The sequence below is a fragment of the Ascaphus truei genome, unplaced genomic scaffold, assembly GCF_040206685.1.
Source record: "Ascaphus truei isolate aAscTru1 unplaced genomic scaffold, aAscTru1.hap1 HAP1_SCAFFOLD_736, whole genome shotgun sequence".
Taxonomy (NCBI): domain Eukaryota; kingdom Metazoa; phylum Chordata; class Amphibia; order Anura; family Ascaphidae; genus Ascaphus; species Ascaphus truei.
Window position 1 is genome coordinate 89581 of NW_027457071.1, and position 27418 is coordinate 116998.

The 27418-nt window shown below is 52.0% G+C and overlaps 1 protein-coding gene across 1 annotated transcript in view; it reads right to left on the reverse strand.

The window, feature by feature from the left end:
• The window catches only part of LOC142486096 (kielin/chordin-like protein), a gene marked incomplete at both ends in the record, with an annotated part of 171133 nt that overhangs the window by 87630 nt on the left and 56085 nt on the right, over positions 1-27418 (reverse strand). The window contains 7 exons of the mRNA XM_075584755.1: positions 12651-12753; positions 15464-15552; positions 17855-17954; positions 18551-18633; positions 19006-19126; positions 21129-21211; positions 23809-23982. Of these exons, the coding sequence (XP_075440870.1) occupies positions 12651-12753; positions 15464-15552; positions 17855-17954; positions 18551-18633; positions 19006-19126; positions 21129-21211; positions 23809-23982 (753 nt within the window). The remainder of the gene's footprint in view (positions 1-12650; positions 12754-15463; positions 15553-17854; positions 17955-18550; positions 18634-19005; positions 19127-21128; positions 21212-23808; positions 23983-27418) is intronic.

The window sequence follows — 27418 nt, forward strand, 5'->3', positions numbered from 1 at the left end:
TGGCACTGGGCTGTGTTATAATGACGGGTACTCACCCTGGCACTGGGCTGTGTTATAATGATGGGTACTCACCCTGGCACTGGGCTGTGTTATAATGCTGGGTACTCACCCTGGCACTGGGCTGTGTTATAATGCTGGGTACTCACCTTGGCACTGGGCTGTGTTATAATGCTGGGTACTCACCCTGGCACTGGGCTGCGTTATAATGCTGGGTACTCACCCTGGCACTGGGCTGTGTTATAATGATGGGTACTCACCCTGGCACTGGGCTGTGTTATAATGACGGGTACTCACCCTGGCACTGGGCTGTGTTATAATGCTAGGTACTCACCCTGGCACTGGGCTGCGTTATAATGCTGGGTACTCACCCTGGCACTGGGCTGTGTTATAATGCTGGGTACTCACCCTGGCACTGGGCTGCGTTATAATGCTGGGTACTCACCCTGGCACTGGGCTGTGTTATAATGCTGGGTACTCACCCTGGCACTGGGCTGTGTTATAATGCTGGGTACTCACCCTGGCACTGGGTTGTGTTATAATGCTGGGTACTCACCCTGGCACTGGGCTGTGTTATAATGCTGGGTACTCACCCTGGCACTGGGCTGTGTTATAATGCTGGGTACTCACCCTGGCACTGGGCTGTGTTATAATGACGGGTACTCACCCTGGCACTGGGCTGTGTTATAATGCTGGGTACTCACCCTGGCACTGGGCTGTGTTATAATGACGGGTACTCACCCTGGCACTGGGCTGTGTTATAATGACGGGTACTCACCCTGGCACTGGGCTGTGTTATAATGACGGGTACTCACCCTGGCACTGGGCTGTGTTATAATGCTGGGTACTCACCCTGGCACTGGGCTGTGTTATAATGCTGGGTACTCACCCTGGCACTGGGCTGTGTTATAATGCTGGGTACTCACCCTGGCACTGGGCTGTGTTATAATGACGGGTACTCACCCTGGCACTGGGCTGTGTTATAATGACGGGTACTCACCCTGGCACTGGGCTGTGTTATAATGCTGGGTACTCACCCTGGCACTGGGCTGTGTTATAATGCTGGGTACTCACCCTGGCACTGGGCTGTGTTATAATGCTGGGTACTCACCCTGGCACTGGGCTGCGTTATAATGCTGGGTACTCACCCTGGCACTGGGCTGTGTTATAATGCTGGGTACTCACCCTGGCACTGGGCTGTGTTATAATGCTGGGTACTCACCCTGGCACTGGGCTGTGTTATAATGCTGGGTACTCACCCTGGCACTGGGCTGTGTTATAATGCTGGGTACTCACCCTGGCACTGGGCCGTGTTATAATGACGGGTACTCACCCTGGCACTGGGCTGTGTTATAATGCTGGGTACTCACCCTGGCACTGGGCCGTGTTATAATGACGGGTACTCACCCCGGCACTGGGCTGTGTTATAATGACGGGTACTCACCCTGGCACTGGGCTGTGTTATAATGCTGGGTACTCACCCTGGCACTGGGCCGTGTTATAATGACGGGTACTCACCCCGGCACTGGGCTGTGTTATAATGACGGGTACTCACCCTGGCACTGGGCTGTGTTATAATGCTGGGTACTCACCCTGGCACTGGGCTGTGTTATAATGATGGGTACTCACCCCGGCACTGGGCTGTGTTATAATGACGGGTACTCACCCTGGCACTGGGCTGTGTTATAATGCTGGGTACTCACCCTGGCACTGGGTTGTGTTATAATGACGGGTACTCACCCTGGCACTGGGCTGTGTTATAATGACGGGTACTCACCCTGGCACTGGGCTGTGTTATAATGCTGGGTACTCACCCTGGCACTGGGCTGTGTTATAATGCTGGGTACTCACCCTGGCACTGGGCTGTGTTATAATGCTGGGTACTCACCCTGGCACTGGGCTGTGTTATAATGCTGGGTACTCACCCTGGCACTGGGCTGTGTTATAATGCTGGGTACTCACCCTGGCACTGGGCTGTGTTATAATGACGGGTACTCACCCTGGCACTGGGCTGTGTTATAATGCTGGGTACTCACCCTGGCACTGGGCTGTGTTATAATGCTGGGTACTCACCCTGGCACTGGGCTGTGTTATAATGACGGGTACTCACCCTGGCACTGGGCTGTGTTATAATGACGGGTACTCACCCTGGCACTGGGCTGTGTTATAATGCTGGGTACTCACCCTGGCACTGGGCTGTGTTATAATGACGGGTACTCACCCTGGCACTGGGCTGTGTTATAATGATGGGTACTCACCCTGGCACTGGGCTGTGTTATAATGACGGGTACTCACCCTGGCACTGGGCTGTGTTATAATGCTGGGTACTCACCCTGGCACTGGGCTGTGTTATAATGACGGGTACTCACCCTGGCACTGGGCTGTGTTATAATGACGGGTACTCACCCTGGCACTGGGCTGTGTTATAATGCTGGGTACTCACCCTGGCACTGGGCTGTGTTATAATGACGGGTACTCACCCTGGCACTGGGCTGTGTTATAATGCTGGGTACTCACCCTGGCACTGGGTTGTGTTATAATGCTGGGTACTCACCCTGGCACTGGGCTGTGTTATAATGACGGGTACTCACCCTGGCACTGGGCTGTGTTATAATGACAGGTACTCACCCTGGCACTGGGCTGTGTTATAATGCTGGGTACTCACCCTGGCACTGGGCTGTGTTATAATGCTGGGTACTCACCCTGGCACTGGGCTGTGTTATAATGACGGGTACTCACCCTGGCACTGGGCTGTGTTATAATGACAGGTACTCACCCTGGCACTGGGCTGTGTTATAATGACAGGTACTCACCCTGGCACTGGGCTGTGTTATAATGCTGGGTACTCACCCTGGCACTGGGCTGTGTTATAATGCTGGGTACTCACCCTGGCACTGGGCTGTGTTATAATGACGGGTACTCACCCTGGCACTGGGCTGTGTTATAATGCTGGGTACTCACCCTGGCACTGGGCTGTGTTATAATGCTGGGTACTCACCCTGGCACTGGGCTGTGTTATAATGCTGGGTACTCACCCTGGCACTGGGCTGTGTTATAATGCTGGGTACTCACCCTGGCACTGGGCTGTGTTATAATGCTGGGTACTCACCCTGGCACTGGGCTGTGTTATAATGACGGGTACTCACCCTGACACTGGGCTGTGTTATAATGATGGGTACTCACCCTGGCACTGGGCTGTGTTATAATGCTGGGTACTCACCCTGGCACTGGGCTGTGTTATAATGCTGGGTACTCACCCTGGCACTGGGCTGTGTTATAATGCTGGGTACTCACCCTGGCACTGGGCTGTGTTATAATGACGGGTACTCACCCTGGCACTGGGCTGTGTTATAATGCTGGGTACTCACCCTGGCACTGGGCTGTGTTATAATGATGGGTACTCACCCTGGCACTGGGCTGTGTTATAATGACAGGTACTCACCCTGGCACTGGGCTGTGTTATAATGACGGGTACTCACCCTGGCACTGGGCTGTGTTATAATGCTGGGTACTCACCCTGGCACTGGGCTGTGTTATAATGCTGGGTACTCACCCTGGCACTGGGCTGTGTTATAATGCTGGGTACTCACCCTGGCACTGGGCTGTGTTATAATGACGGGTACTCACCCTGGCACTGGGCTGTGTTATAATGCTGGGTACTCACCCTGGCACTGGGCTGTGTTATAATGCTGGGTACTCACCCTGGCACTGGGCTGTGTTATAATGCTGGGTACTCACCCTGGCACTGGGCTGTGTTATAATGACGGGTACTCACCCTGGCACTGGGCTGTGTTATAATGACAGGTACTCACCCTGGCACTGGGCTGTGTTATAATGCTGGGTACTCACCCTGGCACTGGGCTGTGTTATAATGATGGGTACTCACCCCGGCACTGGGCTGTGTTATAATGCTGGGTACTCACCCTGGCACTGGGCTGTGTTATAATGACGGGTACTCACCCTGGCACTGGGCTGTGTTATAATGCTGGGTACTCACCCTGGCACTGGGCTGCGTTATAATGCTGGGTACTCACCCTGGCACTGGGCTGTGTTATAATGACGGGTACTCACCCTGGCACTGGGCTGTGTTATAATGCTGGGTACTCACCCTGGCACTGGGCTGTGTTATAATGCTGGGTACTCACCCTGGCACTGGGCTGTGTTATAATGACGGGTACTCACCCTGGCACTGGGCTGTGTTATAATGACGGGTACTCACCCTGGCACTGGGCCGTGTTATAATGCTGGGTACTCACCCTGGCACTGGGCTGTGTTATAATGACGGGTACTCACCCTGGCACTGGGCTGTGTTATAATGCTGGGTACTCACCCTGGCACTGGGCTGTGTTATAATGACGGGTACTCACCCTGGCACTGGGCTGTGTTATAATGCTGGGTACTCACCCTGGCACTGGGCTGTGTTATAATGCTGGGTACTCACCCTGGCACTGGGCTGTGTTATAATGACGGGTACTCACCCTGGCACTGGGCTGTGTTATAATGACGGGTACTCACCCTGGCACTGGGCTGTGTTATAATGATGGGTACTCACCCTGGCACTGGGCTGTGTTATAATGCTGGGTACTCACCCTGGCACTGGGCTGTGTTATAATGCTGGGTATTCACCCTGGCACTGGGCTGTGTTATAATGATGGGTACTCACCCTGGCACTGGGCTGTGTTATAATGATGGGTACTCACCCTGGCACTGGGCTGTGTTATAATGACGGGTACTCACCCTGGCACTGGGCTGTGTTATAATGATGGGTACTCACCCTGGCACTGGGCTGTGTTATAATGACGGGTACTCACCCTGGCACTGGGCTGTGTTATAATGCTGGGTACTCACCCTGGCACTGGGCTGTGTTATAATAACGGGTACTCACCCTGGCACTGGGCTGTGTTATAATGACGGGTACTCACCCTGGCACTGGGCTGTGTTATAATGAAGGGCACTCACCCTGGCACTGGGCTGTGTTATAATGCTGGGTACTCACCCTGGCACTGGGCTGTGTTATAATGCTGGGTACTCACCCTGGCACTGGGCTGCGTTATAATGCTGGGTACTCACCCTGGCACTGGGCTGCGTTATAATGACGGGTACTCACCCTGGCACTGGGCTGTGTTATAATGACGGGTACTCACCCTGGCACTGGGCTGTGTTATAATGATGGGTACTCACCCCGGCACTGGGCTGTGTTATAATGCTGGGTACTCACCCTGGCACTGGGCTGCGTTATAATGCTGGGTACTCACCCTGGCACTGGGCTGTGTTATAATGACGGGTACTCACCCTGGCACTGGGCTGTGTTATAATGCTGGGTACTCACCCTGGCACTGGGCTGTGTTATAATGCTGGGTACTCACCCTGGCACTGGGCTGTGTTATAATGACGGGTACTCACCCTGGCACTGGGCCGTGTTATAATGCTGGGTACTCACCCTGGCACTGGGCTGTGTTATAATGACGGGTACTCACCCTGGCACTGGGCTGTGTTATAATGCTGGGTACTCACCCTGGCACTGGGCTGTGTTATAATGACGGGTACTCACCCTGGCACTGGGCTGTGTTATAATGCTGGGTACTCACCCTGGCACTGGGCTGTGTTATAATGCTGGGTACTCACCCTGGCACTGGGCTGTGTTATAATGACGGGTACTCACCCTGGCACTGGGCCGTGTTATAATGCTGGGTACTCACCCTGGCACTGGGCTGTGTTATAATGACGGGTACTCACCCTGGCACTGGGCTGTGTTATAATGCTGGGTACTCACCCTGGCACTGGGCTGTGTTATAATGACGGGTACTCACCCTGGCACTGGGCTGTGTTATAATGCTGGGTACTCACCCTGGCACTGGGCTGTGTTATAATGACGGGTACTCACCCTGGCACTGGGCTGTGTTATAATGCTGGGTACTCACCCTGGCACTGGGCTGTGTTATAATGCTGGGTACTCACCCTGGCACTGGGCTGTGTTATAATGCTGGGTATTCACCCTGGCACTGGGCTGTGTTATAATGATGGGTACTCACCCTGGCACTGGGCTGTGTTATAATGATGGGTACTCACCCTGGCACTGGGCTGTGTTATAATGACGGGTACTCACCCTGGCACTGGGCTGTGTTATAATGATGGGTACTCACCCTGGCACTGGGCTGTGTTATAATGCTGGGTACTCACCCTGGCACTGGGCTGTGTTATAATGACAGGTACTCACCCTGGCACTGGGCTGTGTTATAATGACGGGTACTCACCCTGGCACTGGGCTGTGTTATAATGCTGGGTACTCACCCTGGCACTGGGCTGTGTTATAATAACGGGTACTCACCCTGGCACTGGGCTGTGTTATAATGACGGGTACTCACCCTGGCACTGGGCTGTGTTATAATGAAGGGCACTCACCCTGGCACTGGGCTGTGTTATAATGCTGGGTACTCACCCTGGCACTGGGCTGTGTTATAATGCTGGGTACTCACCCTGGCACTGGGCTGCGTTATAATGCTGGGTACTCACCCTGGCACTGGGCTGCGTTATAATGACGGGTACTCACCCTGGCACTGGGCTGTGTTATAATGACGGGTACTCACCCTGGCACTGGGCTGTGTTATAATGACGGGTACTCACCCTGGCACTGGGCTGTGTTATAATGCTGGGTACTCACCCTGGCACTGGGCTGTGTTATAATGACGGGTACTCACCCTGGCACTGGGCTGCGTTATAATGCTGGGTACTCACCCTGGCACTGGGCTGTGTTATAATGCTGGGTACTCACCCTGGCACTGGGCTGTGTTATAATGCTGGGTACTCACCCTGGCACTGGGCTGTGTTATAATGCTGGGTACTCACCCTGGCACTGGGCTGTGTTATAATGACGGGTACTCACCCTGGCACTGGGCTGTGTTATAATGACGGGTACTCACCCTGGCACTGGGCTGTGTTATAATGACGGGTACTCACCCTGGCACTGGGCTGTGTTATAATGCTGGGTACTCACCCTGGCACTGGGCTGTGTTATAATGCTGGGTACTCACCCTGGCACTGGGCTGTGTTATAATGACGGGTACTCACCCTGGCACTGGGCTGTGTTATAATGCTGGGTACTCACCCTGGCACTGGGCTGTGTTATAATGACGGGTACTCACCCTGGCACTGGGCTGTGTTATAATGCTGGGTACTCACCCTGGCACTGGGTTGTGTTATAATGACGGGTACTCACCCTGGCACTGGGCTGTGTTATAATGACGGGTACTCACCCTGGCACTGGGCTGTGTTATAATGCTGGGTACTCACCCTGGCACTGGGCTGCGTTATAATGCTGGGTACTCACCCTGGCACTGGGCTGCGTTATAATGCTGGGTACTCACCCTGGCACTGGGCTGTGTTATAATGACGGGTACTCACCCTGGCACTGGGCTGTGTTATAATGACGGGTACTCACCCTGGCACTGGGCTGTGTTATAATGACGGGTACTCACCCTGGCACTGGGCTGCGTTATAATGCTGGGTACTCACCCTGGCACTGGGCTGTGTTATAATGACAGGTACTCACCCTGGCACTGGGCTGTGTTATAATGACGGGTACTCACCCTGGCACTGGGCTGTGTTATAATGCTGGGTACTCACCCTGGCACTGGGCTGTGTTATAATGACGGGTACTCACCCTGGCACTGGGCTGTGTTATAATGACGGGTACTCACCCTGGCACTGGGTTGTGTTATAATGACGGGTACTCACCCTGGCACTGGGCTGTGTTATAATGACGGGTACTCACCCTGGCACTGGGCTGTGTTATAATGATGGGTACTCACCCTGGCACTGGGCTGTGTTATAATGACGGGTACTCACCCTGGCACTGGGCTGTGTTATAATGACGGGTAATCACCCTGGCACTGGGCTGTGTTATAATGACGGGTACTCACCCTGGCACTGGGCTGTGTTATAATGACGGGTACTCACCCTGGCACTGGGCTGTGTTATAATGACGGGTAATCACCCTGGCACTGGGCTGTGTTATAATGACGGGTACTCACCCTGGCACTGGGCTGTGTTATAATGACGGGTACTCACCCTGGCACTGGGCTGCGTTATAATGCTGGGTACTCACCCTGGCACTGGGCTGTGTTATAATGCTGGGTACTCACCCTGGCACTGGGCTGTGTTATAATGCTGGGTACTCACCCTGGCACTGGGCTGTGTTATAATGCTGGGTACTCACCCTGGCACTGGGCTGTGTTATAATGCTGGGTACTCACCCTGGCACTGGGCTGTGTTATAATGACGGGTACTCACCCTGGCACTGGGCTGTGTTATAATGATGGGTACTCACCCTGGCACTGGGCTGTGTTATAATGACGGGTACTCACCCTGGCACTGGGCTGTGTTATAATGCTGGGTACTCACCCTGGCACTGGGCTGTGTTATAATGACGGGTACTCACCCTGGCACTGGGCTGTGTTATAATGACGGGTACTCACCCTGGCACTGGGCTGTGTTATAATGCTGGGTACTCACCCTGGCACTGGGCTGTGTTATAATGACGGGTACTCACCCTGGCACTGGGCTGTGTTATAATGACGGGTACTCACCCTGGCACTGGGCTGTGTTATAATGCTGGGCACTCACCCTGGCACTGGGCTGTGTTATAATGACGGGTACTCACCCTGGCACTGGGCTGTGTTATAATGCTGGGTACTCACCCTGGCACTGGGCTGTGTTATAATGACGGGTACTCACCCTGGCACTGGGCTGCATTATAATGACGGGTACTCACCCTGGCACTGGGCTGTGTTATAATGCTGGGTACTCACCCTGGCACTGGGCTGTGTTATAATGACGGGTACTCACCCTGGCACTGGGCTGTGTTATAATGACGGGTACTCACCCTGGCACTGGGCTGTGTTATAATGACGGGTACTCACCCTGGCACTGGGCTGCGTTATAATGACGGGTACTCACCCTGGCACTGGGCTGTGTTATAATGCTAGGTACTCACCCTGGCACTGGGCTGTGTTATAATGCTGGGTACTCACCCTGGCACTGGGCTGTGTTATAATGACGGGTACTCACCCTGGCACTGGGCTGTGTTATAATGACGGGTACTCACCCTGGCACTGGGCTGCGTTATAATGCTGGGTACTCACCCTGGCACTGGGCCGTGTTATAATGCTGGGTACTCACCCTGGCACTGGGCTGTGTTATAATGATGGGTACTCACCCTGGCACTGGGCTGTGTTATAATGCTGGGTACTCACCCTGGCACTGGGCTGTGTTATAATGACGGGTACTCACCCTGGCACTGGGCTGCGTTATAATGATGGGTACTCACCCTGGCACTGGGCTGTGTTATAATGACGGGTACTCACCCTGGCACTGGGCTGTGTTATAATGCTGGGTACTCACCCTGGCACTGGGCTGTGTTATAATGCTGGGTACTCACCCTGGCACTGGGCTGCGTTATAATGCTGGGTACTCACCCTGGCACTGGGTTGTGTTATAATGCTGGGTACTCACCCTGGCACTGGGCTGTGTTATAATGCTGGGTACTCACCCTGGCACTGGGCTGTGTTATAATGACGGGTACTCACCCTGGCACTGGGCTGTGTTATAATGACGGGTACTCACCCTGGCACTGGGCTGTGTTATAATGCTGGGTACTCACCCTGGCACTGGGCTGTGTTATAATGCTGGGTACTCACCCTGGCACTGGGCTGTGTTATAATGACGGGTACTCACCCTGGCACTGGGCTGTGTTATAATGCTGGGTACTCACCCTGGCACTGGGCTGTGTTATAATGACGGGTACTCACCCTGGCACTGGGCTGTGTTATAATGCTGGGTACTCACCCTGGCACTGGGCTGTGTTATAATGCTGGGTACTCACCCTGGCACTGGGCTGTGTTATAATGATGGGTACTCACCCTGGCACTGGGCTGTGTTATAATGCTGGGTACTCACCCTGGCACTGGGCTGTGTTATAATGACGGGTACTCACCCTGGCACTGGGCTGTGTTATAATGCTGGGTACTCACCCTGGCACTGGGCTGTGTTATAATGCTGGGTACTCACCCTGGCACTGGGCTGTGTTATAATGACGGGTACTCACCCTGACACTGGGCTGTGTTATAATGCCGGGTACTCACCCTGGCACTGGGCTGTGTTATAATGCTGGGTACTCACCCTGGCACTGGGCTGTGTTATAATGCTGGGTACTCACCCTGGCACTGGGCTGTGTTATAATGACGGGTACTCACCCTGGCACTGGGCTGTGTTATAATGCTGGGTACTCACCCTGGCACTGGGCTGTGTTATAATGACGGGTACTCACCCTGGCACTGGGCTGTGTTATAATGCTGGGTACTCACCCTGGCACTGGGCTGTGTTATAATGCTGGGTACTCACCCTGGCACTGGGCTGTGTTATAATGCTGGGTACTCACCCTGGCACTGGGCTGTGTTATAATGCTGGGTACTCACCCTGGCACTGGGCTGTGTTATAATGCTGGGTACTCACCCTGGCACTGGGCTGTGTTATAATGCTGGGTACTCACCCTGGCACTGGGCTGTGTTATAATGCTGGGTACTCACCCTGGCACTGGGCTGTGTTATAATGCTGGGTACTCACCCTGGCACTGGGCTGCGTTATAATGACGGGTACTCACCCTGGCACTGGGCTGTGTTATAATGCTGGGTACTCACCCTGGCACTGGGCTGTGTTATAATGCTGGGTACTCACCCTGGCACTGGGCTGTGTTATAATGCTGGGTACTCACCCTGGCACTGGGCTGTGTTATAATGCTGGGTACTCACCCTGGCACTGGGCTGTGTTATAATGCTGGGTACTCACCCTGGCACTGGGCTGTGTTATAATGCTGGGTACTCACCCTGGCACTGGGCTGTGTTATAATGCTGGGTACTCACCCTGGCACTGGGCTGTGTTATAATGATGGGTACTCACCCTGGCACTGGGCTGTGTTATAATGACGGGTACTCACCCTGGCACTGGGCTGTGTTATAATGACGGGTACTCACCCTGGCACTGGGCTGTGTTATAATGACGGGTACTCACCCTGGCACTGGGCTGTGTTATAATGCTGGGTACTCACCCTGGCACTGGGCTGTGTTATAATGCTGGCTACTCACCCTGGCACTGGGCTGTGTTATAATGACGGGTACTCACCCTGGCACTGGGCTGTGTTATAATGACGGGTACTCACCCTGGCACTGGGCTGTGTTATAATGCTGGGTACTCACCCTGGCACTGGGCTGTGTTATAATGCTGGGTACTCACCCTGGCACTGGGCTGCGTTATAATGCTGGGTACTCACCCTGGCACTGGGCTGTGTTATAATGCTGGGTACTCACCCTGGCACTGGGCTGTGTTATAATGCTGGGTACTCACCCTGGCACTGGGCTGTGTTATAATGCTGGGTACTCACCCTGGCACTGGGCTGTGTTATAATGCTGGGTACTCACCCTGGCACTGGGCTGTGTTATAATGCTGGGTACTCACCCTGGCACTGGGCTGTGTTATAATGCTGGGTACTCACCCTGGCACTGGGCTGTGTTATAATGACGGGTACTCACCCTGGCACTGGGCTGTGTTATAATGACAGGTACTCACCCTGGCACTGGGCCGTGTTATAATGCTGGGTACTCACCCTGGCACTGGGCTGCGTTATAATGACGGGTACTCACCCTGGCACTGGGCTGTGTTATAATGCTGGGTACTCACCCTGGCACTGGGCTGTGTTATAATGCTGGGTACTCACCCTGGCACTGGGCTGTGTTATAATGACGGGTACTCACCCTGGCACTGGGCTGTGTTATAATGCTGGGTACTCACCCTGGCACTGGGCTGTGTTATAATGCTGGGTACTCACCCTGGCACTGGGCTGTGTTATAATGACAGGTACTCACCCTGGCACTGGGCTGTGTTATAATGCTGGGTACTCACCCTGGCACTGGGCTGTGTTATAATGACAGGTACTCACCCTGGCACTGGGCTGTGTTATAATGCTGGGTACTCACCCTGGCACTGGGCTGTTATAATGACAGGTACTCACCCTGGCACTGGGCTGTGTTATAATGCTGGGTACTCACCCTGGCACTGGGCTGTGTTATAATGCTGGGTACTCACCCTGGCACTGGGCTGTGTTATAATGACGGGTACTCACCCTGGCACTGGGCTGTGTTATAATGCTGGGTACTCACCCTGGCACTGGGCTGTGTTATAATGCTGGGTACTCACCCTGGCACTGGGCTGCGTTATAATGACGGGTACTCACCCTGGCACTGGGCTGTGTTATAATGATGGGTACTCACCCTGGCACTGGGCTGTGTTATAATGCTGGGTACTCACCCTGGCACTGGGCTGTGTTATAATGCTGGGTACTCACCCTGACACTGGGCTGTGTTATAATGACGGGTACTCACCCTGGCACTGGGCTATGTTATAATGACGGGTACTCACCCTGGCACTGGGCTGCGTTATAATGACGGGTACTCACCCTGGCACTGGGCTGTGTTATAATGACGGGTACTCACCCTGGCACTGGGCTGTGTTATAATGACGGGCACTCACCCTGGCACTGGGCTGTGTTATAATGACCGGTACTCACCCTGGCACTGGGCTGTGTTATAATGACCGGTACTCACCCTGGCACTGGTGGCAGCAGGTCCCAGCAGTTCTGACTCTCAGCGCCCCGTGTTGGCACTGTGTGGGGGGACACTCCTCTATCTGACACTCCACATGCCCCAGCTGTGAGGAATGAGTAACAGAGCGTCAGTACTCTACCGAGGGATATTAACCCCTGGACTGCCACATGAATTTGGAATGCATCTCACAGTAATATGTGTCTGTATCTGCGTTTGCAGAGCAATGTGTATCTGCGTTTGCAGAGCAATGTGTATCTGCGTTTGTGCAGAGCAATGTGTATCTGCCTTTGTGCAGAGCAATGTGTATCTGCGTGTGTGCAGAGCAATGTGTATCTGTGTTTGCAGTGCAATGTGTATCTGCGTTTGCGGAGCAATGTGTATCTGCGTTTGCGGAGCAATGTGTATCTGCGTTTATGCAGAGCAATGTGTATCTACGTGGGTGCAGAGCAATGTGTATCTGCGTGCGTGCAGAGCAATGACGTGTGCAGAGAAAATGTATATCTGTGTGTGCAGAGCAATGCTTACCTATGTGTATGATGAGGATGATATATAGATATATACACACACACACACACACACACACACACACACACACACACACTGGTGTGAAAAGAAAGTACACCCTCTTTGAATTCTATGGTTTTACATATCGGGACATAGTAACAATCATCTGTTCTTAGCAGGTCTTACAATTAGGTAAATACAACCTCAGATGAACAACAACACATGACCTATTACACCGTGTCATGATTTATTTAACAAAAATAAAGCCAAAATGGAAAAGCCATGTGTGAAAAACTAAGTACACCTTCTGATTCAATAACTTGTAGAACCACCTTTCGCAGCAATAACTTAAAGTAATCGTTTTCTGTATGACTTTATCAGTCTCCCACATCGTGGTGGAGGAATTTTGGCCCACTCTTCTTTACAACGTTGCTTCAGTTCATTGAGGTTTGTGGGCATTTGTTTATGCACAGCTCTCTTAAGGTCCAGCCACAGCATTTCAATCGGGTTGAGGTCTGGACTTTGACTGGGCCATTGCAACACCTTGATTCTTTTCTTTTTCAGCCATTCTGTTGTAGATTTGCTGGTGTGCTTGGGATCATTGTCCTGTTGCATGACCCAATTTCGGCCAAGCTTTAGCTGTCGGACAGATGGCCTCACATTTGACACTAGAATACTTTGGTATACAAAGGAGTTCATGGTCGCCTCAATGACTGCAAGTTTCCCAGGTCCTGTGGCTGCAAAACAAGCCCAAATCATCACGCCTCCACCACTGTGCTTGACAGTTGGTATGAGGTGTTTGTGCTGATATGCTGTGTTTGGTTTTCGCCAAACGTGGCGCTGTGTATTATGGCCAAACATCTCCACTTTGGTCTCGTCTGTCCAAAGGACATTGTTCCAGAAGTCTTGTGGTTTGTTCAGATGCAACTTTGCAAACCTAAGCCGTGCTGCCATATTCTTTTTAGAGAGAAGAGGCTTTCTCCTGGCAACCCTTCCAAACAAACCATACTTGTTCAGTCTTTTTCTAATTGTACTGTCATGAACTTTAACATTTAACATGCTAACTGAGGCCTGTAGAGTCTGAGATGTAACTCTTGTTTTTTTTTGCAATTTCTCTAAGCATTGCACGGTCTAACCTTGGGGTAAATTTGCTGGGACATCCACTCCTGGGAAGATTGGCAACAGTCTTGAATGTTTTCCACTTTTGAATAATCTTTCTCCCTGTAGAATGATGGACTTTAAATTGTTGGGAAATGGCCTTATAACCCTTCCCAGATTGATGGGCAGCAACAATTGCTTCTCTAAGATCATTGCTGATGTCTTTCCTCCTTGGCATTGTGTTAACACACACCTGAATGCTACAGACCAGCAAACTGCTAAAACTTCGGCTTTTATAGAGGTGGTCACACTTGCTGATGATCAATTAATCAAGGGCATTGATTAGCAGCACCTGTCTGCTACTTAGCATCTTAATTCCTATGGAAGCAGTAAGGGTGTACTTAGTTTTTCACACATAGCTTCCCCATTTTGGCTTTATTCTTGTTAAATAAATCATGACACGGTGTAATATGTCATGTGTTGTTGTTCATCTGAGGTTGTATTTACCTAATTTTAAGACCTGCTAAGGAACAGATGATTATTATTATGTCCTGATATGTAAAACCATGGAATTCAAAGAGGGTGTACTTTCTTTTTCACACCACTGTATATATGTGCAGCACTCACAGTGCATGTGTATATAGATGGGATATATATGTGCCGCACTCACAGTGCATGTGTATAGATGTGATATATATGTGCCGCACTCACAGTGCATGTGTATAGATGTGATATATATGTGCCGCACTCACAGAGCTTGTGTATAGATGAGATATATATGTGCCGCACTCACAGAGCATGTGTATAGATGAGATATATACGTGCCGCACTCACAGAGCTTGTGTATAGATGAGATATATACGTGCCGCACTCACAGAGCTTGTGTATAGATGAGATATATATGTTCCGCACTCACAGAGCTTGTGTATAGATGAGATATATATGTGCCGCACTCACAGAGCATGTGTATAGATGAGATATATACGTGCCGCACTCACAGAGCATGTGTGTGTATATAGATGAGATATATATGTGCCGCACTCACAGAGCATGTGTATAAATGAGATATATACGTGCCGCACTCACAGAGCATGTGTATAGATGAGATATATACGTGCCGCACTCACAGAGCATGTGTATAGATGAGATATATATGTGCCGCACTCACAGAGCATGTGTACATAGATGAGATATATACGTGCCGCACTCACAGAGCATGTGCAGGTGACACATGGATCCTGTCCGTCTGTCCAGGTCTCTCCATCCGGAACTCGCCGACCCTCCACTTCTACCACACACTCTGTGGGGGGGAGAACACTCAGTCTGTGCTCTCCCACCAACAATACCCACTATCCCACTCCCAAATACTCTCCCCCCTACTCAATACCCACTATCCCACTACCAAATACTCTCCCCCCTACTCAATACCCACTATCCCGCTCCCAAATACTCTCCCACCAACAATACCCACTATCCCACTCCCAAATACTCTCCCCCCTACTCAATACCCACTATCCCACTACCAAATACTCTCCCCCCTACTCAATACCCACTATCCCACTCCCAGATACTCTCCCACCAACAATACCCACTATCCCGCTCACAAATACTCTCCCACCAACAATACCCACTACCCCACTCCCAAATACTCTCCCCCCCAACAATACCCACTATCCCACTCCAAAATACTCTCCCCCCTACTCAATACCCACTATCCCACTACCAAATACTCTCCCCCCTACTCAATACCCACTATCCCACTCCCAGATACTCTCCCACCAACAATACCCACTATCCCGCTCCCAAATACTCTCCCACCAACAATACCCACTATCCCGCTCCCAAATACTCTCCCACCAACAATACCCACTATCCCACTCCCAAATACTCTCCCACCAACAATACCCACTATCCCACTCCCAAATACTCTCCCACCAACAATACCCACTATCCCACTTCCAAATACTCTCCCACCAACAATACCCACTATCCCGCTCCCAGATACTCTCCCACCAACAATACCCACAATCCCGCTCCCAAATACTCTCCCCCTACTCAATACCCACTATCCCACTCCCAAATACTCTCCCCCCTACTCAATACCCACTATCCCGCTCCCAAATACTCTCCCACCAACAATACCCACTATCCCACTCCCAAATACTCTCCCACCAACAATACCCACTATCCCACTCCCAGATACTCTCCCACCAACAATACCCACTATCCCACTCCCAAATACTCTCCCCTCTGCTCAATACCCACAATCCCGCTCCCAAATACTCTCCCCCTACTCAATACCCACTATCCCGCTCCCAAATACTCTCCCCCTACTCAATACCCACTATCCCACTCCCAAATACTCTCCCACCAACAATACCCACTATCCCACTCCCAAATACTCTCCCACCAACAATACCCACTATCCCACTCCCAAATACTCTCCCACCAACAATACCCACTATCCCACTCCCAAATACTCTCCCACCAACAATACCCACTATCCCACTTCCAAATACTCTCCCCTCTGCTCAATACCCACTATCCCGCTCCCAAATACTCTCCCCCTACTCAATACCCACTATCCCGCTCCCAGATACTCTCCCACCAACAATACCCACTATCCCACTCCCAAATACTCTCCCACCAACAATACCCACTATCCCACTCCCAGATACTCTCCCCCCTACTCTATACACGCTATCCCACTCCCAGATACTCCCACCAACAATATCCACTATCCCACTCCCAGATACTCTCCCACCAACAATACCCACTATCCCGCTCCCAAATACTCTCCCACCAACAATACCCACTATCTCACTCCCAGATACTCTCCCCCCTACTCTATACACACTATCCCACTCCCAGATACTCTCCCACCAACAATACCCACTATCCCACTCCTAGATACTCTCCCACCAACAATACCCACTATCCCACTCCCAGATACTCTCCTCCTGCACAATACCCACTATCCCGCTCCCAAATACTCTCCCACCAACAATACCCACTATCCGCTCCCAAATACTCTCCCCGTGCACAATACCCACTATCCCACTCCCAAATACTCTCCCCGTGCACAATACCCATTATCCCACTCCCAGATAATCTCCCCGTGCACAATACCCACTATCCCACTCCCAAATACTCTCCCCTCTGCTCAATACCCACTATCCCACTCCCAGATACTCTCCTCCTGCACAATGCACAATACCCACTATCCCACTCCCAAATACTCACCCACCAACAATACCCACTATCCCACTCCCAAATACTCTCCCCTCTGCTCAATACCCACTATCCCACTCCCAGATACTCTCCTCCTGCACAATGCACAATACCCACTATCCCACTCCCAAATACTCACCCACCAACAATACCCACTATCCCACTCCCAAATACTCTCCCCTCTGCTCAATACCCACTATCCCACTCCCAAATACTCTCCTCCTGCACAATGCACAATACCCACTATCCCACTCCCAAATACTCACCCACCAACAATACCCACTATCCCACTCCCAAATACTAACAGCTTAGATAAGTTGGGTAAGGGGGGCTGGGTGTATGGGATAATAAGGGATGGGGGTATTTCTCACCCTTACAGATGGGGCAGCAGGCCCCGGCGGGGCTGTGCTGTTCTGCTCTTGGGCAGCTCAGGGTGGGGCAGTGCCTGTGCACACATACCCACGTCAGGTCCTGGGAGGAGGGACACGTCACAAGGGGTTACAAACTAGTACGCACTTTGAAGCATCAGTCACCACAGCAACAAGACAGGTGACCTGTTACCCCGGCAACCAGACAGCTCGTTACCCCAGCAACCAGACCTAGCTTGTGTTACCCCAGCAACCAGACCTAGCTTGTGTTACCCCGGCAACCAGACACAGCTTCTGTTACCCCAGTAACCAGTCACAGCTTCTGTTACCCCGGTAACCAGGCACAGCTTCTGTTACCCTGGTAACCAGGCACAGCTTCTGTTACCCCGGTAACCAGGCACAGCTTCTGTTACCCCGGTAACCAGGCACAGCTTCTGTTACCCCGGTAACCAGGCACAGCTTCTGTTACCCCGGTAACCAGGCACAGCTTCTGTTACCCCGGTAACCAGGCACAGCTTGTGTTACCCGGTAACCAGGCACAGCTTGTGTTACCCCGGTAACCAGGCACAGCTTGTGTTACCCCGGTAACCAGGCACAGCTTGTGTTACCCCGGTAACCAGGCACAGCTTGTGTTACCCCGGTAACCAGGCACAGCTCCTGTTACCCCGGCATCTCCACCAGTAGACCAGCTCTTGGTACCTTGCAGTTACAGGTGTAACAGGGGTCATCGGTGGCCTGGATTTCGCTGCCCACCAGGGAGTCCGTGCAGTTACTCAGAGCCTCTGTGATTAGAGAAGGTCAGAGGTCAAGGGTCAGCGAGCAGACCTTTAAATCCCAATTGCCCACAATCCCCCAGGGCCTGGAGGTTTCCCTGGGGCTACAACTGGGGAAGGGCTTGGGAGCGAGGGACACAGAACATGGCCGAACAGTTACCAAACCGTGGGGCCCTGCGCTCCGCGTGCCAGAAAGAGGGACGCAATTAGAAAATAAGGTGGGTAGACTTCCAAAAACAGACCCCCTTAATCTTAAAGAAGAAGCAGCGACTGCAGCCGTGGTCACATCACACCTGGACCACCATTGTGACACAGGGAGGCTGCAGCGTGTTGAGATTCTGGGGTTACGCCCCCAGTGTTGGGGGGTGGGGTTACACTCACGGGCACAGCTGGCGCAGCACTGTCCGGGCGCGGGGGGCAGGATGTGGCTCCGGGGGCAGTCCAGGAGGCTGGGGCATTGCTTCCTGGTGCAGCGCCGGTACTGCCGGCCGTCGGGCAAACGCTGAGGATGAGACCGCGACACGTCACCAGAACATGTTCCCCAGAGCGCAGCGCCGTGCATAGGATCCCTGCCCGCAAGAGCTTACAATCTCCCCTCCGTGCGCGAGGCACAGGGAGGTACAGTGACTCCCACAAGGAGCGGACACCGGGGTACCCCAAAGCTTCTCAATCCCCCCTAAATGTACACGTGCAGGCCGCGGACACACACCCGATACGCGTGCAACGCGCACGGCACAGCTGCACACGCTAAGGACCATGTTTACTTCGCAGCGCTACGCCATAAGACCCCTCCGTGCTGGAGGTGAATGGGCTGGAAGGGGTCTTATGGCGCTGCTTAGTAAACATGGCCCTAATGTCCGCAGCACTGAGACGGACGGGCGCTGCACGGGCGGCGTGACCTCCGCCTTCCGGCCGAACTCAAATAAAACAGCAATACTATGCCCACTCGGTGTTTTGTCTTACACCCTGGTGTGCAGTCCTAGAGGTATATCCCCTGTCACTGTGTGCAGTCCTAGAGGTATATCCCCTGTCACTGTGTGCAGTCCTAGAGGTATATCCCCTGTCACTGTGTGCAGTCCTAGAGGTATATCCCCTGTCACTGTGTGCAATCCTAGAGGTATATCCCCTGTCACTGTGTGCAATCCTAGAGGTATATACACTGTCACCGTGTGCAGTCCCAGAGGTATATACACTGTCACGGTGTGCAGTCCTAGAGGTATATACACTGTCACGGTGTGCAGTCCTAGAGGTATATCCCCTGTCACTGTGTGTAGTCCTAGAGGTATATCCCGTCACTGTGTGCAGTCCTAGAGGTATATCCCCTGTCACTGTGTGCAGTCCTAGAGGTATATCCCCTGTCACTGTGTGCAATCCTAGAGGTATATACACTGTCACGGTGTGCAGTCCCAGAGGTATATACACTGTCACGGTGTGCAGTCCTAGAGGTATATCCCCTGTCACTGTGTGCAGTCCTAGAGGTATATCCCCTGTCACAGTGTGCAGTCCCAGAGGTATATACACTGTCACGGTGTGCAGTCCTAGAGGTATATACACTGTCACGGTGTGCAGTCCTAGAGGTATATCCCCTGTCACTGTGTGTAGTCCTAGAGGTATATCCCCTGTCACTGTGTGCAGCCCTAGAGGTATATCCCCTGTCACTGTGTACAGTCCTAGAGGTATATCCCCTGTCACTGTGCGCAGTCCTAGAGGTATATCCCCTGTCACTGTGCGCAGTCCTAGAGGTATATCCCCTGTCACTGTGTGCAGTCCTTAGAGGTATATCCCCTGTCACTGTGTGCAGTCCTAGAGGTATATCCCCTGTCACCGTGTGCAGTCCTAGAGGTATATCCCCTGTCACGGTGTGCAGTCCTAGAGGTATATCCCCTGTCACTGTGCGCAGTCCTAGAGGTATATACACTGTCACGGTGTGCAGTCCTAGAGGTATATACACTGTCACGGTGTGCAGTCCTAGAGGTATATACACTGTCACGGTGTGCAGTCCTAGAGGTATATAAACTGTCACGGTGTGCAGTCCTAGAGGTATGTCCCGTCACTGTGTGCAGTCCTAGAAGTCAATATACTGTCACTGTGTGCAGTCCTAGAGGTATGTCCCGTCACTGTGTGCAGTCCTAGAGGTCAATATACTGTCACTGTGTGCAGTCCTAGAGGTATGTCCCTTGTCACTGTGTGCAGTCCTAGATACATGTCCCCTGTCACTGTCCTAGAGGTGTGCAGTCCTACAGGTATATTCCCTGTCACTGTCCTAGAGGTGTGCAGTCCTATAGGTATATTCCCTGTCACTGTCCCAGAGGTGTGCAATCCTAGAGGTATATTCCCTGTCACTGTCCTCGAGGTGTGCAATCCTAGAGGTATATCCCCTGTTCCTGTCCTAGAGGTGTGCAATCCTAGAGGTATATCCCCTGTTCCTGTCCTAGAGGTGTGCAGTCCTAGAGGTATGTCCCCTGTCACTGTCCTAGAGGTGTGCAGTCCCATCGCACACTCACCTCACAGCTGCAGATCTCACAGGGATCGTCGGACGGGTGATAACTCTCTCCAGGAAGATAAACCTTATTATTGGCGATACAGTCTGCAAAACAGGAGAGGGGGGACACAGAAGCAAGGGGTGGGGGGGGGGGGGGGTCAGACACAGATCCGGGGATAGGGAGGGTGACACAGGGACGGGGGACAGGGAGGGTGACACAGAGACAGGGGACAGGGAGGGTGACACAGAGACAGGGGACAGGGAGGGTGACACAGACAGGGGACGGGGAGGGTGACAAAGAGACAGGGGACAGGGAGGGTGACACAGAGACAGGGGACAGGGAGAGTGACACAGAGACAGGGGATAGGGAGAGTGACACAGAGACAGGGGATAGGGAGAGTGACACAGAGACAGGGAGGGTAACACAGAGACGGGGAGAGTGACACAGGGGATAGGGAGAGTGACAGACAGGGGATAGGAAGAGTGACACAGAGACATGAGATAGGGAGGGTGACACAGGGACGGGGGATAGGGAGGGTGACACAGGGACGGGGGATAGGGAGGGTGACACAGACACATGAGATAGGGAGGGTGACACAGGGACGGGGGACAGGGAGCGTGACACAGAGACAGGGAAAAGAAAAAAGACAATGTCGGCGCCAAACAATGTAATAAATCAAACCATATAGTGAATAGTCCAAATCAAAGTCCTTGGATGACAGAGGTAGGTAGGCAATTGCAAACTCTCTCCAGGACGTGGCGTGATATATGAAAAACAAAAAGAAATAATTATAGTGCAGTATGCCAATATACAGGGACATAAAAACATATAACACTGACAACATAAAACATACAAGACAGACTAACAACAACAACAACAACAGGCCAGACTAAAAATAATAAAAAAGCTATTTATTATCAACTAATGTTGGACTCTGGATGTGGCTGTCACACACCAATCCGGGGGGGGGGGTAAAATCGTTACCCTACTCACAGAATTGTGGACAGTAAAAGGCAGCAGGACTGGAATCACTTTTGCGAATCCAAGATGGCGGCCGTGGTTTTCTCTCCGGCTTCCCCACGTGTGTCAGATGCTGTGTTAGAGCCTCCTGGACGTGGCGTCGCGCTCTCCTCTCCTGCCGGTCTCCTGTCCTTCCAATCCGGGCATGCAACTCCTCTCCCTTGCCTCCTAGCCGCACAGTGTGCTCGCCGGCTCCAGATGCAGTCAAATGCCTCTAAAAACGGTATCTTCCCAACGCGTTTCGTGCGCATGCGCGCACTTCTTACATCCCTTGAAGAAGTGCGCGCATGCGCACGAAACGCGTTGGGAAGATACCGTTTTTAGAGGCATTTGACTGCATCTGGAGCCGGCGAGCACACTGTGCGGCTAGGAGGCAAGGGAGAGGAGTTGCATGCCCGGATTGGAAGGACAGGAGACCGGCAGGAGAGGAGAGCGCGACGCCACGTCCAGGAGGCTCTAACACAGCATCTGACACACGTGGGGAAGCCGGAGAGAAAACCACGGCCGCCATCTTGGATTCGCAAAAGTGATTCCAGTCCTGCTGCCTTTTACTGTCCACAATTCTGTGAGTAGGGTAACGATTTTACCCCCCCCCCCCCCGGATTGGAGTGTGACAGCCACATCCAGAGTCCAACATTAGTTGATAATAAATAGCTTTTTTATTATTTTTAGTCTGGCCTGTTGTTGTTGTTGTTGTTAGTCTGTCTTATATGTTTTATGTTGTCAGTGTTATATGTTTTTATGTCCCTGTATATTGGCATACTGCACTATAATTATTTCTTTTTGTTTTTCATATATCACGCCACGTCCTGGAGAGAGTTTGCAATTGCCTACCTACCTCTGTCATCCAAGGACTTTGATTTGGACTATTCACTATATGGTTTGATTTATTACATTGTTTGGCGCCGACATTGTCTTTTTTCTTTTCACTTGTGTTACTGACTGTACAGTCAGTTGTTGTCTGGCTGCCAATTTTTATTAAATGTCCCACAGGGGTTTATGTTCTTTAGCGCTATTTTGCACCGTCTTTTTTGCTCACAGAGACAGGGAGCGTGACACAGAGACAGGGGATAGGGAGGGTGACACAGAGACATGGGACGGGGAGAGTGACACAGAGACAGGGGACAGGGAGGGTGACACAGAGACAGGGAGGGTGACACAGAGACTGGGGATTGGGAGAGTGACACAGACAGGGGACAGGAAGAGTGACACAGAGACAGGGGACAGGAAGAGTGACACACAGACAGGGGATAGGGATGGTGACACGGGACAGGGAGGGTGACACAGAAACAGGGGATAGGGAGAGTCACAGAGACGGGATAGGGAGCGTGACAGACACGGGATAGGGAGGGTGACAGACAGGGGACAGGGAGGATGACAAAGAGACAGGGGATAGGGAGGGTGACACAGACAGGGGATAAGGAGGGCGACACAGGGGATAGGGAGGGTGACGCAGACAGGGGATAAGGAGGGTGACACGGGATAGGGAGGGTGACGCAGAGACGGGGGATACGGAGGGTGACACAGGGGATAGGGAGGGTGACGCAGAGACGGGATAAGGAGAGTGACACAGAGACGGGACAGGGAGGGTGACACAGGGGATAGGGAGGGTGACACAGGGGACTGGGGACAGGGAGGGTGACAGAAACATGGGGGTGATACAGGGGACAGGGGGCATTACCTGCACACAGTGGGCAGCACTCCCCGGGCACGGTGACTTGGTTGGCGCAGGAGGTGACACATTGCAGCTCGGAGCATGTGGTGACACCGTCCGCACACATACATGACATGCAGCGTGACGAGGGTGACAGCCAGTAACTGCTGTCCTTATACTCCCGCCCGTTATATACACAACCTGGCGAATACAGGGAGAGGTCAGTGTCATCTGCGATCACCCCCGTGCCACACGGGCACCACCGCTATCCTGGCGAGAACCGAGACACAACGTGCAGAAAACAGCACCTGATTCATAAACACCAAGAGGGCGCGATCTGGTGCGGTTTCCTCAGGTTTTATCCCAGGGCCATTCAATATATGAACAGAACACACCGTGCTCACAAGATATAGTTACAATTAATTACATTCAGTGGGTGAAACCTATGTACTTAGAACAGTAACGTTAGACATATAAATGAAAAACTGACAGTCGCTGATCATTCAAAGAAAGTACGTTTTGGTGCACGCCAATGGTCATTTTTGTCATTTTCTAGAGAATACACAAAAGTGAACAAAATCAGTGCATACAGTAGGTGATAGTGGATAAAATAAAACCATTAAAATGACACGTGGTGCTCACAATCAGAAATATCTGACCGCTATAACCTTATTGCAATAGTCATATAAATACCCACAGCAAAAAATGCAATGTACCAAATAACGGCCAAGCAGACATGCGTATTATGTGCAATGTGGTGATTTGTCGGTGAGCGATTGCAATGAGCTGTGTCTAGATTGTGTTCTCCTCGTATAGCTAGGCTGTCATATAAAAGTTGTTTTCTACAGTACAAACAACGCAGCTCTAACATCACTGCCAACTTTTAGCACTAAACTCCCTGATCTAATCACCGTGAGTGTGGCAAGATGTGCAGAACGCACTGCTAATCACCGTGAGTGTGGCAAGATGTGCAGAACGCACTGCTAATCACCGTGAGTGTGGCAAGATGTGCAGAACGCACTGCTAATCACCGTGAGTGTGGCAAGATGTGCAGAACACACTGCTAATCACCGTGAGTGTGGCAAGATGTGCAGAACGCACTGCTAATCACCGTGAGTGTGGCAAGATGTGCAGAACGCACTGCTAATCACCGTGAGTGCAGCAAGATGTGCAGAACGCACTGCTAATCACCGTGAGTGTGGCAAGATGTGCAGAACGCACTGCTAATCACCGTGAGTGTGGCAAGATGTGCAGAACGCACTGCTAATCACCGTGAGTGCGGCAAGATGTGCAGAACGCACTGTTAATCACCGTGAGTGCAGCAAGATGTGCAGAACGCACTGCTAATCACCGTGAGTGTGGCAAGATGTGCAGAACGCACTGCTAATCACCGTGAGTGAGGCAACATGTGCAGAACGCACTGCTAATCACCGTGAGTGTGGCAAGATGTGCAGAACGCACTGCTAATCACCGTGAGTGTGGCAAGATGTGCAGAACGCACTGCTAATCACCGTGAGTGTGGAAAGAAGTGCAGAACGCACTGCTAATCACCGTGAGTCTGGCAACGTGCAGAACGCACTGCTAATCACCGTGAGTGTGGCAACATGTGCAGAACGCTCTGCTAATCACCGTGAGTGTGGCAACATGTGCAGAACGCACTGCTAATCACCGTGAGTGTGGCAACATGTGCAGAACGCACTGGTAATCACCGTGAGTGTGGCAAGATGTGCAGAACGCACTGCTAATCACCGTGAGTTTGGCAAGATCTGCAGAACGCACTGCTAATAACCGTGAGTTTGGCAACATGTGCAGAACGCACTGCTAATCACCGTGAGTGTGGCAACATGTGCAGAACGCACTGCTAATCACCGTGAGTGTGGCAAGATGTGCAGAACGCACTGCTAATCACCGTGAGTGTGGCAACATGTGCAGAACGCACTGCTAATCACCGTGAGTGTGGCAAGATGTGCAGAACGCACTGCTAATCACCGTGAGTGTGGCAACATGTGCAGAACGCACTGCTAATCACCGTGAGTGTGGCAAGATGTGCAGAACGCACTGCTAATCACCGTGAGTGTGGCAACATGTGCAGAACGCTCTGCTAATCACCGTGAGTGTGGCAACATGTGCCGAACGCACTGCTAATCACCGTGAGTGTGGCAAGATGTGCCAAACGCACTGCTAATCACCGTGAGTGTGGCAACATATGCAGAACGCACTGCTAATCACCGTGAGTGAGGCAAGATGTGCAGAACGCACTGCTAATCACCGTGAGTGTGGCAAGATGTGCAGAACGCACTGCTAATCACCGTGAGTGCAGCAAGATGTGCAGAACGCACTGCTAATCACCGTGAGTGTGGAAAGAAGTGCAGAACGCACTGCTAATCACCGTGAGTCTGGCAACGTGCAGAACGCACTGCTAATCACCGTGAGTGTGGCAACATGTGCAGAACGCTCTGCTAATCACCGTGAGTGTGGCAACATGTGCAGAACGCACTGCTAATCACCGTGAGTGTGGCAACATGTGCAGAACGCACTGGTAATCACCGTGAGTGTGGCAAGATGTGCAGAACGCACTGCTAATCACCGTGAGTTTGGCAAGATCTGCAGAACGCACTGCTAATAACCGTGAGTTTGGCAACATGTGCAGAACGCACTGCTAATCACCGTGAGTGTGGCAACATGTGCAGAACGCACTGCTAATCACCGTGAGTGTGGCAAGATGTGCAGAACGCACTGCTAATCACCGTGAGTGTGGCAACATGTGCAGAACGCACTGCTAATCACCGTGAGTGTGGCAAGATGTGCAGAACGCACTGCTAATCACCGTGAGTGTGGCAACATGTGCAGAACGCTCTGCTAATCACCGTGAGTGTGGCAACATGTGCCGAACGCACTGCTAATCACCGTGAGTGTGGCAAGATGTGCCAAACGCACTGCTAATCACCGTGAGTGTGGCAACATATGCAGAACGCACTGCTAATCACCGTGAGTGAGGCAAGATGTGCAGAACGCACTGCTAATCACCGTGAGTGTGGCAAGATGTGCAGAACGCACTGCTAATCACCGTGAGTGCAGCAAGATGTGCAGAACGCACTGCTAATCACCGTGAGTGTGGCAAGATGTGCAGAACGCACTGCTAATCACCGTGAGTGCGGCAAGATGTGCAGAACGCACTGCTAATCACCGTGAGTGCAGCAAGATGTGCAGAACGCACTGCTAATCACCGTGAGTGTGGAAAGATGTGCAGAACGCACTGCTAATCACCGTGAGTGAGGCAAGATGTGCAGAACGCACTGCTAATCACCGTGAGTGTGGCAAGATGTGCAGAACGCACTGCTAATCACCGTGAGTGTGGCAAGATGTGCAGAACGCACTGCTAATCACCGTGAGTGCGGTAAGATGTACAGAACGCACTGCTAATCACCGTGAGTGTGGCAAGATGTGCAGAACGCACTGCTAATCACCGTGAGTCTGGCAACATGTGCAGAACGCACTGCTAATCACCGTGAGTGTGGCAACATGTGCAGAACGCTCTGCTAATCACCGTGAGTGTGGCAACATGTGCAGAACGCACTGCTAATCACCGTGAGTGTGGCAAGATGTGCAGAACGCACTGCTAATCACCGTGAGTTTG